This window comes from Cervus canadensis, chromosome 11, assembly GCF_019320065.1.
Source record: "Cervus canadensis isolate Bull #8, Minnesota chromosome 11, ASM1932006v1, whole genome shotgun sequence".
Classification (NCBI taxonomy): domain Eukaryota; kingdom Metazoa; phylum Chordata; class Mammalia; order Artiodactyla; family Cervidae; genus Cervus; species Cervus canadensis.
This window is the reverse complement of record NC_057396.1, coordinates 47,582,502-47,596,475: the sequence shown is the minus strand read 5'-3', so window position 1 is coordinate 47,596,475 and position 13,974 is coordinate 47,582,502. Positions and strand designations below refer to the sequence as shown.

The 13,974-nt window shown below is 36.5% G+C and overlaps 1 protein-coding gene across 3 annotated transcripts in view; it reads left to right on the top strand.

Moving 5' to 3' along the window:
* FCHSD2 (FCH and double SH3 domains 2) overlaps nucleotides 1–13,974 on the top strand; it is a 268,065-nt gene that overhangs the window by 243,236 nt on the left and 10,855 nt on the right. For all 3 annotated transcript variants that reach the window (XM_043482268.1, XM_043482267.1, XM_043482269.1), the window contains exon 14: nucleotides 11,780–11,914. In XM_043482268.1, coding sequence (XP_043338203.1) covers nucleotides 11,780–11,914 — 135 coding nt within the window. The remainder of the gene's footprint in view (nucleotides 1–11,779; nucleotides 11,915–13,974) is intronic.

Here is a 13,974-nt window from a genome sequence, read left to right as displayed (position 1 = left end):
GGAACAAAACCTGGATGACAGTGTATCACTTTACAACATGATTTTATGGATATTTTACACCCTACTAAACTAAACTACATCTTAGTTTAAGATCTACTACACAGTCTTCCCTGGTGGCTCAGGGGTAAAGAACCTGCCCTGCCAGTGCAGGAGACAGGGGTTTGATCCTTAGCTCGGGAAGATGCCACACGCCACAGAGCAACTAAGCCCATGAGCCACAACTGCTGAGCCCATGTGCTGCTGCTACTGAAGCCGGCGCCCTGGAGCCTGTGCTCTGCAATGAGAGAAGCCACCGCAATGCAAAGCCCTCCCACTGCAGCTGGAGAGCAGCCACTGCTTGCCACAACTAGAGAAAAGCCCAAGCAGCAACAAAGACCCAGCACAGCCAAAAAACATAAATAAATTAAAAAAAATTTTTTTAAAGATCTACTACTCAGAAAAAAAGATTCCTTTGCTAATATTACTGTTCATTGGCAATGCACTTGGTCACCCAAGAGCTCTGATGGAGATGTACAATGAGATTCATGTTGTTTTCATGCCTGCTAATACAATATCCCTTTGGTAGCCCGTGGATCAAGGAGTAATTTTGATGTTCAAGTCTAATGACTTAAAATATACATCTTGTAAATCTGTAGTTGCCTTAGATAGTGATTCTTCTGATGACTCTAGACAGAGTAAGTTGAAAACCTTTTGGAAAGGATTCACCATTCTAGATGCCACTTAGAACACTCATGATTAATGGGAAGAGGTCAAAATATCAATATAAACAGGACTTTGGAAGAAGTTGATTCCAACCCTTGTGGATGACTTTGAGGGATTCAGGAATTCAAGGGAGGAAGTAATGCTAGAGTAGCAGTAATAGCAAGAGATCTAGAATTAGAAGTGGAGCCTCAAGGTGTGACTGACTGCTGCAATCACGTAATAAAAGTTTAATGGATTAAGAGTTACTTCTTATGTATGAGCAAAGAAAGGGGTTTCTTCAGATGGAATCTACTCCTGGTGAAGATGTTGTGAAGATTGCTGATGTAACAACAAAAGGTTTAGACTATTACATGAACTTAGTTGATAAATCAGGGTTTAAGAGGATCGCCTCCAGTTTTGAAAGAAGTTTTACTGTGGGTAAAATGCTATCAAATAGCTTTGCACACTACCGAGAAATAGTTCATGAGAGGAAGAGTCAATCAATGCCACAAACTTCAGTGTTGTCCCATTTTAAGAAATTGACATGGACACCCCAGCTTTCAGCAGCCACCACCTTAATCAGTCAGCATCCATCAACATCGAAGCAAGACCTTTTTACCAGCAAAAAGATTATGACTCACTGAAGACTCAAATGATAGCATTTTTTGGCTATAAAGTATTTAATTAAGGTATATAAATTTTTTAGACATATAGTATTGCATGCTTAATAACTACACTATAAACATAGATTTATGTGCACAGAGATTAAACCAGTCGATCCTAAAGGAAATCAGTCCTGAATATTCATTGGAAGGACTGATGCTGAAGCTGAAGCTCCAATACTTTGGTCACCTGATGCACAGAACTGACTCATTGGAAAAGACCCTGATGCTGGGAAAGATTGAAGGCAAGAGGAGAAGTAGACAACAGAGGATGAGTTGGTTGGATGGCATCACCGACTGGATGGACATGAGTTTGAGCGAGCTCCAGGAGTTGGTGATGGACAGGGAAGCCTGATGTTCTGCTGTCCATGGGGTCACAAAAAGTCAGACATGACTAAGCGACTGAACTGAACTGACTTTATTGTGGTCTGTAACCAAACCCACAATATCTCCAAAGATATGCTTATTATACCAGCTAGAAAAATGGGAGAGAAGGAAATGTCCTCATGAAGGAAATGTCATTTGGGATTGGCTTTAAAGAAATTTAACAAGAGATAAAGGAAGGCATCTGAGTATGAAGGAAGGAAATGAAGGAGATGTCCCTGGTATAGTGTCTGGCAGTGAGTAGTACAGACTGGTTGTAAGTGCTGAATAAATTGGGTATTTTTGACAACTGTCCCAAAACATCAGCTCATCTAGAGACATGTCATAGCCTCTGTGAAAGGAGCATTTTGCAATCCCATTCCACTCTTTCTTCCCTCTAGCCACTCTTACAGAACCTGTGTTTTCTCAGTTTCAGCTGAGGGGTGTATTTTGTGGATGCTCTACTAACAGTATAAATAAGGGAAAGATGTAAGCATAAAATAGTTTAATGAAGTCCCAATATTTATTTAACCTGATTTTAAATGACAGCCCTGAAATAACTTGGAGGAATTTGTAGCTCTTCACACTGACAGCTAGCTGGAGAGGAACAGAGAGTAGAAATACACATTCGGGGGCCAAATTATTTCTTCCATTACAGATGCTAGCAAAAGCATTAATCATAAGGTTTAGAATTCCCTTTCATCTGGAAAACATAGTTAATAGTACTATTAGACATTACTAGTGTAAAGTGCCCTATGGAGGTAAATATTTTTTAAACATATATTGTTTATCTTATAGAATAAGGAAGGGACTATACTTTCTTGAGTATTAACTCTTTGCCTTCTGTATTATGCTGTGGTACAGAATATAGGAATAGGAAGGGAAAAAATCACAATATAGCAATATTTTTTAATGGAGAGCATTCTACTGGTATAATTATTCAGTTGATGGTTAATCAGAGCCTGCATACAGTCTCCTATGATTGGATTGCTGCCAGTGACCCAGTCACCCCTTCTGTCACTTATCCCTTCTCATTTTCTTGCCTTCTCTTACTCAGAAACCCATACCCAGTTTAAAACCTAAATTTGAAATTATATTAATTGCAGAATAGAAAGATTATATAACTTCAATAACAAAAAATTAGGAAGTATGGCAGAGAAGAAAATTTAAAAAGCTCCATCCTTATAACAACACTGTTAGCAACTTAGTTGAATTCCTTCCTCTTTGTACTGTTCCTTTTTTGAACATCTTTATCATAATAAGGTTAATTTTGGATATTTTTATCTAACATTCCATACTGATGGATGACCTTCATAATCCTTTTCATATCTGTGTAATATCCCATCAGGAATGCGTTCACTTAACTCTTTATGTTTAGTATTTGGCTTGCCTCCATATAGTCTAAATAACACTGTTTAAAACATTTTTACACATTTTTTTCCATACTGGGGATTTTTTTTCTGTAAGTTAGGATCTTAGAATTACTGAGTCAGAGATTCTTTGTTTGAGGTTGGTTTATTTTTGTTCTTTCTGTCTGTTCTTTTTTCCCCTCTAGATTTTCAGACTGTAGCTGACAGTGTTTACATGACTTCCTTGTTTTCAGCCACTTCCCCCAACTACTATGCCAAGGCATCCTCACAATCTACTCTTTTGGGAAGCATCCCTAAGTATATGAGCATTTCACAGAGTTGCATAGAAATAAATTCTAGGTCTATTCATTATGAAGATCATGCTTAGTATGTGTTTGAAAGGCAAGAGTAAAGATTTTAAACCTTTAGGATGCTAGTTTGCTTCCCATCTGCCTCAGTAATGCCTTATAGTCCTTGCATCCAGTGGGCTTTGTTTTTATAACACAGAAACCTGTTTGTTGGCTTGAGCTAAATCCCAAAGAAACGAACAATGGATTTTCATGATGAGATAAATGTAAACTGTAAAAAATAATGGAATACACCTACAAAAATCTTCAGTTGCTTTTTTATTTACAGTATTTTCAGATGGACATTCACCTTTTTACTGGACTAAACTCCATACTCAAAATGTCCACACTTTTAATGAAACTGACATTTCAGACTTGCAGTAGGATCAGTTTAATTCAATTCAGTAAGCATGTATTGAGCCTTCACTGCTCATGAGACCCTTTGCCAGGGGCTGGAAATTACCTAGCTGCATGTAATGACTGTTGGGTTGGTGTCCACAGATCAAGAGAACCAGTGTCACTTACTGACAGCCAAGGCCAAAGATGGGCATTGAAAAGCTAGAGCATTTTACTTCTAAGAGAAGTATCTCTAGCCGTGTTATGTTTGACTTTCTCCATAGCCATAACAAGTAAAGTGCTTGACACAGGTCCTTACACATGATACATGTTCAAAAATATTAATCTGAACTTCAAGCAGTTTATTCCAGTTCTACCAACTAAAGCTTAAAATACTACCAAAAAGAGGGTATTCACTTTGGTAAATCATCTATTCTGTACCAGGTACCATGTCAGGCACATTCATTTGTTATTTTAATTAATGATCACAACCATCCTGAATGTATTTACAAATGAGAAGATAGACTTAGAAGAATTAACTGTCTTGCCCAGCAGCACGCAGCTAGTAAGTGGAGAGAACTAGGATTAGAACCCAAATATGTCTGCCTCTAAAGCCCTGCTTTTTTTTCTCACTCCTTGGATGACTCTCTATTCCTCTAACCTTTTTCGTGATTCATTTCAATTGCTGTATTTTTTTTTTCATTTCTTGTTTCAAGCATCTGGTGAATCATCATTGACTGCCCTATTTTGATGTAATTAATGGTCTTATAGCATCTTCAAGTACTGTGCAACCAGTTGTCATTAAAATTTCCAAGCTTTATTATTCTTAACAGTTTTATTGAAGTATAATTGAAATACAATAGATTACAAATATTTAAAAAAATACACTTTGCTTTGTTTGACCTCTTCCATACAGCATGATTATTTTGAGTAGCATCCATGTTGTTACATGTCAGTCTTTTAATTGCTGAGTCATATTCTGTTGTATGAATATACCACAAAATTTGTTTATCCGTTCACCCTGATGATGGGTGTTTGAGATGTTTCGGGCTCTTTCAAGTAAAACTGCTATGTGTGTATGTTTTAGCTGGATCATATAGTGGCTATATGTTTAACATTTTAACTAACTCTCAGGCTATTTTCCAAAGTGGTTGTACCGTTTTACGTTCCTATCAGTGGAATACTAATGTTCCAGTTGTTCCACTACCTTGCCAATAGCTAGTATGGTCAATCTTTTTAATTTTAGATGTTTTAATAGGTGTGCAGTAGTGTATCATTATAGTTTAAATTTGCATTTCACTAATAATGTTGAGCATTTTTTCACATGCTTATTTTCCACATGTATATCTTCTTCAGTGAACTATCCATTCAGATCTTTCAAGCATATTTCATTAGGTTGTTTGTTCTCTCTTTATTGTATTTTGAGAGTTCTTTTTATACTCTGGATACAAATCTTTTATCAGATAGATGATTTATATAATTTTCTCCCAGTCTGTGGCTTGTCTTTTCATTTTCTTAACAGTATCTTTCAAAGAGCACAAATTTTTTGGTTGAAGCCCAACTCACTTTTTTTTCTCTTTCATGGACCCTGCTGTGATATAACTAGGAAACCTTTGTCCAACCCAAAGTCATAAAGATTTTCTTGTATATTTTATAATTTTAGGTTTTACATTTAAGTTTGTGATTGTGTGAGTTAAGAAGAGTGAGTACAATTCTTTTTTCTTGTTGTTGAAAGGACTGTCATTTCTCTACTGAAATGCCTTTACATCTTTGTAATCGACTAACCATATATGTATGGGTCTATATTTGGACCTCCTATTCTGTTTCATTGATCTATTTGCCTCGCTTGATGACAGTGCTGCTATGTCTTAATTATTGTAACTTTTAAGTCCAGAAATCAGGTAAAATCTTCCACCTTTCTTCCTTTTCAAAATTGTTTTGGATATTCTCATTCCTTTGCTTTTCCATATGAACTTTAAAATTGGGTTTTCTACCAGAAAAACCTACCAGAATTTTTTCATTAGTATTACAGCAAATTTGTAGATCAGCTTGAAAATATTTGATATCATAACAATATTGAGTCTTTCAATTGTCTTTCATTTCTCTAAGCAGTGTTTGATAGTTTTCATTGTGTGGATGTTGCACATCTTTTGTCAGACTTATCTCTAGTTCATAGTTTTTGATGCTGTGCTAATAGTTTTTTATTCCAACTTCTGATTGTTCGTTACTAACATATAGAAATACAATTGATTTTTGTATATCGATTTTGTATCCTACAACATTGCTAAACTCATTCATTAGTTATTGTATTTCTTATGTAGATTTTCTGTATAGATAATCATGTAACCTGTATACAAAAACAGTTTTACTTCTTCCTTTCCAATTCAAAATGCCTTTTATTTCCTTCTTTGCTTACTTCCCCCCCTTATTGTAACAGCTCCAGTGTCCAGTACACTGCTTGAATAGAAGTGGTGAGAACCAACGTGATGTTCTTGCATTGTTCCCAAACTTAAGGAGAAAGCATAGTCTTTCACCATTAAGTATGATGTTCACGGTAGGACTTTTTGTAGATGCCGTTTCCCATGTCAAGGAAGTTTCCTCCATTTTTGTTTAGTTTACTGATAGGAATGGATGTTGAAGTGAAGTGTTAGTTGCTCAATCATGTCTGACTCCTTACAACCCCACAGGCTATAGCCCACTAGGCTTCTCTGTCCATGGGATTCTCCAGACAAGAATGCTGGACTGAATTGCCATTCCCTTTTCCAGAGGACCTTCCTGACTCAGGGATCAAACCCCAGTCTCCTACATTGCAGGCAGATTCTTGATAGTTTGAGCTACAGGGAAGTCCTAAATATTAAATGATTTTTCTTATTAGTTTGTTCATACGGTGAAGTACACTGATGATTTTTCACATATTAAACCAACTTTGCATTCCTGATGAACTATTATCCTTTTTTTATATTGATTAGAATTGAATTGTTAAAATTTTGATTAGTGTTTTATATGTCTGATTATGGTGGATTCTTTATTAGTCTATAGTTTTCTTAAACTGTTTTTGTCTGATTTTGGAATAATGCTTGTCTGATAAAATAATTTGAATCCCTTTCTCTTCAATTTTCTGGACACTTATATAGAATTTTTTTCTTCCTTAAATGTTTAGTAGAATTCACGAGAACGTAGACCTGGAGGGGAGTTTTGTGGGAGTTTTTTATTAAGCAACAAACTCAATTTCTTTAACAGAGATAGGGTTCTTCAACTTAGGCTTCTTGAATGGACTTTGATCATTTGTGTCTTTCAAAGAATTTGTTGGTTTCATGTAAGTTGCCACATTTATTGGCATAAAGTCATTCATAATATTTTTTATTATTTGATTGTCTGGAGGATCTGTAGTTATATCACTTCTCCTACTCCTTGATGTTGGTTATTTGTTTCTCCTTTTTTTTCCCCCTTTATCATCCTACTAGAGGTTTATAAATTTGATGTATCGTCACAAAAAAACAAAACAGCTTTCGATTTCATTGACTTTTTTCCCTGTTGTTTTCCTGTTTTTTTATTTTATTGATTTCTGTTTTTTATTATTTCCTTTTTCTGATTAATTTGGACTTGATTTGCTGTTTCCTAATATTTTTAACATGGAAGCTGAGGTCACTGATGTGAGACTTTACTTCTTTTTCAGTATAGGCATGTCATACTAAACATTTCCCACTGCTAAGTGACTTCAGTCGTGTCTGACTCTGTGCAACCCCATCCCTGGGATTCTCCAGGCAAGAACATTGGAGTGGGTTGCCATTTCCTTCTCCAGTGCATAAAAGTGAAAAGTGAAAGTGAAGTTGCTCAGTCATGTCTGACTCTTCACGACCCCATGGACTGCAGCCTACCAGGTTCCTCTGTCCATGGGATTTTCCAGGCAAGAGTACTGGAGCGGGGTGCCATTGCCTTCTCCGACATTTCCCACTACATGTTGCTTAAGCACCATCACACAAACTCAGTCAGATACGTTGTGTTATTATTTCCATTCAATTTTTTTTTCATTTATTTTTATTAGTTGGAGGCGAATTACTTTACAATATTGTAGTGGGTTTTGTCATACATTGACTCCATTCAATTTTAAATATTTTCTAATTGGTCTTTTAATTTCTTCTTTGTTTTATGGGTTGTTTAGAAGTGTTATTGAGTTTCCAAATATTTGGGAATTTTACAGATAACTTTCTGTTAATGACATAATTTATTTCCATTGTGGTCAGATAACATACTTGAATCATTTTTAATTTATCAAGACTTGTTTTATGGCCCATTATATGGTATATCTCAATAAATATTCCATGTGTACTTGAAAAGAATATATAATCTGCTGTTGTTAGGTGTTATCTTCTATAAATGTTAATTAAGTTGGTTTGCAGTGTTGTTCAAGTCTTCTGCATCCTTACTGATTTTCTAATTTCTCTACCTGATGCCCTATGCCTTGTGAGGTTTTCTGCTCTGTTAAGGAGGGAACAGGAAATATTCCCAGGCCTGTGTGAATGCTGAGGATGGTTCCCTCTAATCCTTTGAGGGATTCTATCAGTGGCTTCGGGTAGTTCTTGATGTATATGTGCTGTACTTAGCTGAAGACTTAAGGAGGACCCTCTGTAGATTTCCAGAGTTCTCTCTATGCATTTCTCTTTTCTTCATTACTCTACTGTGGAAACCCTAGCCACTTAGGCCTTCTTAAAGTCCCAGTTTCGTGTCTTTAATTCCATTAGATCACCAGCCTCTTCCTGGGTTCCCTTCTGCTGTATCTCATCTTGGAAACTTTTTTCAGATAGTAGGTTGGGGAAATTGTTTGTTTCCCGCAAGGATCACTGTTCTTCACATAATGTCCAGTGTCTTGAAAACTGTTCTTTTGTAAATTTTGAACAGTTTTTTAGCTGTTTCTGGAAGGTTTAAACCTGGTCCCTGATACTCCATCTTGCCTGGAAACAGAAATCCATTTGGCTGATATTTTCAACATCATCTCTTGTAATATACCTGTGTTGTGTTTGGAATGATGTTCACTGTGATCACTTTTCTGTCTAGATGGAATTCAGAGGTTCTGCTAACCACTTACAAGGAGCTGTCTTCCTCTAAGCTGGATATCACCAGATTTTTTTTTTAATCTATCTTCTCCTTTCCTCATAAAATCAACAATTATGTATTAAGTGTCTCCTTTGTACCAAGCATATATTAAGGGTTTAAGTGTTGCCTCACTTAATCCTCATGATAACTTTGTTAAGAAGTAATTGTCTTCATTAAAGAGATGAGGTAATTGAAGTTGAGAAGTCAAATAATTTGCCCAAGGTCATTTAGCAAGTAAATGGCATAGTCGGCATTCAAACCCAAGTCTGTCATATCCATAAAGCTGATGAAGCCCTTCAGAGGTAATTTGCTGAGTATGAGGTCAGCTACCAAAATCAACTCAGAAAGGTTCTTCTTATCTGCCATTGCAATAAGAGTAAGCATTTTACAACATCTCAGAAAGGAAAATTATTAGTACCACTGGAAAGAATAGTTTTGATTAAAATTCTGTCAGATGACAGGAAGGAAAAGGGATAAGTGAGCAGTTAAGAAACAGGAAGAATGTGCTTTTAGAAATGCTAGGTCAAGAAAACATTGCAACAGTTAAAAAAAAAACCAAAAAACATTGCAACAGTTACAGAAGGTGGAAGAGGAAAAAGGAAGAAGCTGTCCTGAGATGACATACTTTGGAAAACTGCAAGAGCAATGCAAAAGTATGTAGCAGTGACCCCTGCTGCCGCCACTGCAACCTTCCATTCCCTTCTGTGAGAATCAAAAAATGAATTCAAAATAAAGAAGAAAAAAAGAATGTTTAGTATCAGATAACATTGCCAAGATGGAACATTTTGAATTGATTCCTAGTGTCAAAACACAGTACATATTAACATTCCTTACACTGTATTTTTGGAAACTTGTTCTACCCACATTGGCTTTAATTTTTTTTATAGATATATGGGTGTTTTGTTTTGCTTTTTGTAATGCCCACAGTTGTCTGTAACCTTTTCTAGAATATAAAGGCGTCTTCCAAGTGTATGTAAATATGTTTGTTAGTTTGGGGGCTTCCCAGGTAGCGCTTAGTTATAAAGAACCTGCCTGCCAATGCAGGAGAGTAAGAGGGTTCGATCCCTGGGTCGGAAGATCCCCTGGAGAAGGGCATGGCAACCCACTCCAGTATTCTTGCCTGGAGAATCCCGTGGACAGAAATCTGCTCTGACCTTCTTCTCGAGTCACTCTCTCCATACTCACAGAGCCATCTGTGCACTTAGCGTTTGCGTATGCTGACTTCCTACTCTAGGTTGTGAACTCCTGCAAAGCAGACTATGTCCTTCATTTCATATCTCAGAGCCTAGCTTAGTGTTCAGCATTTAGTAGATGTTTGATATTTTAATTAATTGTTCTACCATAAGGCCCAACTCTGACTATCCATTCCTTATATCCTTACTGTGTAAACCTTAGTGCCTTTGTGTGTTTGAATATTGGGAAAAGTAGCCAGATAAGTGTTTGTATGTAGCTAGAAACCAAGAAACCTTTGAGCTTATTTTGTTTCTTCTTTACTGGATTTTTAATTTAAAAAGTAAAACATACTTTTTGTTTGTAGTTCAGAGACATATAGAACAAGCCAATCTCCTCTATTCTCCAGTCTTAGTCCTTCTGACTCTGCCTACCTCTGTCAGATGTTTATGCTCATTTAAGTGTTATTCACATTTTAATGTAATAGACAATACTCTAGATAAATACATTTTTACACTTAATACCATTTTAATTAATATGTGCCTTTTAGCTATGGCCAGTAATATACATTGAAACTGGATTTATTTCCCTTGTGCTACATTTCAAAAGAAACTGTGCCCTTTTCTGTGGCAAAATATACATAACATAAACTTCATCATTTAAACCTTTTTATTTTTTATTTTTTTAAAAACTTTTTAAAATACAAAGTTCAGTGGCATTAAGTACATTCACATTTTTTTGTGCAACCATAACCATCATCTATCTCCAGAACTGTTTTCATCTTGCAAAAAGTGAAACTCTATACCAATTAAACAGTAGCTCCCCATTCTCCCAGCCCCCAAATCCCTGACAACCAACATTCTACTTTCTGTCTCTATAAATTTGACTACTCTAGGTAGTTCATGTAAGTAGAATCATGCAGTATTTATCTTCTTTGTGACTGGCTTATTTCTTTTAATATTAATGCCCTTAGGGTTCACCCATATTGTAGCGTGTGTCAGAATGGCCTTCCTTTTTAAAGCTAAGTAATATTCTGCTGTCATTGTTCTTCCACCCATCTTAGTGGATGCTTGGGTTGCTTCCACCTTGTGGCTATTGTGAATAATGCTGCTGTCAACATTGGTATACAAATATCTATTCACATCCCTGCTTTCAAACTCTTTTGGTAAAAATAATTGAAAGAATAGAATAGAAATTAAAATTGAAGAGCATTGGGAGTACAGAAGTGAAATTGCTGGGTTATATGGTAATTCTATGTTAAACTTTTTAAGGAACCATCATAGCATTTTTCCAAAGCAGCTACACCATTTTACATTCCTACCAGCAGAGCACACATGCTCTAATTTATCCACATCTATTTTTTAAAGTAATTTTATTTATTTATTGTTTTTGGCTGTGCTGGGTCTTCATTGTTGTGCAGGCTTTTTTTCTCTCAAGGATATACCAGTTTACGTTTAAACCAGCCATAGATGAAAACCTGTTTCTCTACATCATTGGTAGCATTTCGAAATCTTTTTAATGTTTGCTAATATGATCAGTTTAAAATGGTAAGCGGCCTTCATTAGTCAGTATTTAACTGACTCTTGGCTTTAAAGAGAAAAAAAAGATCCCAGTCCTTTCATAACATGAAAAATGCAAGTGAGAACAAAACAGATACTTTCCTATGTGCAGTTGAATGAGTAAATTAACATTTTCAAACAATCCGGTTGTTTGCTGCTTTCATGCATCTTCTTGAAGTAACTAAGTAAGCTAGCCAGTGGCCTCTGATTTTTCCTAGCTTAATGCAGATACTGAAAGAGAAGAAGGAGAAGAGTTTGAGGACAACATGGATGTTTTTGATGACAGCAGTTCCAGCCCTTCTGGTACCTTAAGAAATTATCCACTCACCTGCAAAGTTGTTTATTCCTACAAGGTTTGTATTTCTCTAACACATTTCTCATGTTAAACTGTGACAGCTCTGAAGATACAAGTAACGGCATCTGCCAGCCTCTTGTGCTGCACTCACCATACTGTTGGAGTTGCATTCTTATCAGAGGCAATGTAACAACGGGAAAGGGTCTAGGCTCTGATGGCAGACGGCCTCGGTTACAATCTTGCCTCTGCCAGTTACAAGCTACGTAACCACGCTAGTCCCTTGGTCACTGTGAGCCTCAGTTTTCTTATCTATATTATGGGGATAATACTATAGGGCTAATGTGGAGACTAAATGAGATAACACTTGTATAGCAAAGCATTTAGCACAGTGCCTGGCATCTAGCAAATTTTCTGTAAATAGAACTCCTCTCCTTATCAGTTGCCTGCTTGGCACAAGGCTCTCCATTAGGATAGTTCTCAAAATTGGTATTAAAGTAAAATTGCTTGAAAAAACAGTTTTGTTAAACTTTGCCTATCCTAATATTAATATAATTACCTCTTGTTTCCAGGCTAAGCAGGGACCTGGATAAATAGATTTTTCTTTAAACTTCCAAACCTGATTTGGTATAATAGTTTTTAATGTCTCTCACCCGTGCCCTGCTTTCACATTACCATTTTACTCAAAGTAGATTGAGTTTCTTTTCCCAGTTCCTCTCTTTTCCTCACTCTCTTCATCAGTCAGTAGCCAGTCCTGTTGAGTCCACCTCCAAGATATATCTGGAATCCATTCACATTTCACATCTTGGTCTAGGCCATTACTTTGATTAATGTAAAATAAAGTAATAATTGGTAGCCCTTCTTCATACTTGTCTACCAAGAATCCACTTTCCACCCTACAGCCAAACTTATCTTTAACACATATAGAAGATTATTCTATTCCCTTGCCTAAAACTCTTTTTAAGCTTTCAATCACACAAAGAAAAACCAACTCTTTACTAGGCTCTGTAATGTCCAGACTGATCTGGCCCCTGCCAGTCTTCTTAGCTTCATGTCAGATCAACCCACTGAACCTACTCACTACACATTAGCAACTCTGGCTGCCTTTCAGTCTTCAAAAGCACTGTGCTCCTTCCTGACTTGACAACTTTGCACTTGCTTTCCCTTACCTAGAACTATCTTTTCCCAGTTCTTGGTTGGCTGCCCAGTGCTCTCCATATAGGCTCAACTCAAATAGTGCCTCCTCAGGTTTCTCCTGACCATCTAAATACATAACCATCTTCCCAGTCACTACTCTATCCCATTGCCCCTCTGTCCTCATTTATTAATTGACACTATATAGAACCTATCACCAAACAAACTTAATCTTGTTTGTTTTCACATTTCTTTATCTAACTCTGCACTAAGGGCCCCTGAAGGCAGAAACTTTGTGTGCCTTGCATATATGTCTTCAGCACCTAGGACAGTGCCTGGCACATAGTTGGTCCTCAGGAAATAATCGTGGAACGAATAAATGAGTGATGTGAGGAAAGCATGAACAAATGAATCCCTTTCATTTTAATGAATTCCTTTCATGTTAATGCCATGCCTGAGGAACAACAGAGGAAGTATGTGGAGAGAATCTTAAGCATACATGGAATAGTCTCACTCCCACCAGCACCATGCCTGGAGAGTGAAAAACTGACATTATTTACTCCTCAATATCAGTGATTACCAGACTTCTTTTCATTTAACATCCTTTTATTATATATTTAATAATACTTCTTCTTTTCTAAAAGAGTTGGGATTTGTCTTCCCAATGTAAACTGTTTTGATAATCTTCTGAAAATTTGAAGTCATCTTTAAAACACTTGTACTGTGTTTTTAAAATATTATACAACTAGGTTGGGATTGTTTCCCTGTCTTCTGTCTCAGTGTTATATTTACTCTGAAGTTCCAGAATTAAAATTTAAGGGCTTTAAATGGAGAGGGTCCTAAGTATCTGAGTGATTATTGCATCTGAGGAATTTTGCAGATAAGGTAGTATTTCAGTGAGGTCAGGAGTAAGATCTTTCTAGTCACAATGATGAGGTAGAGAAGGGAAAGAGCCTTCTAAGCAAACAACAGATGCAGAGACACAGT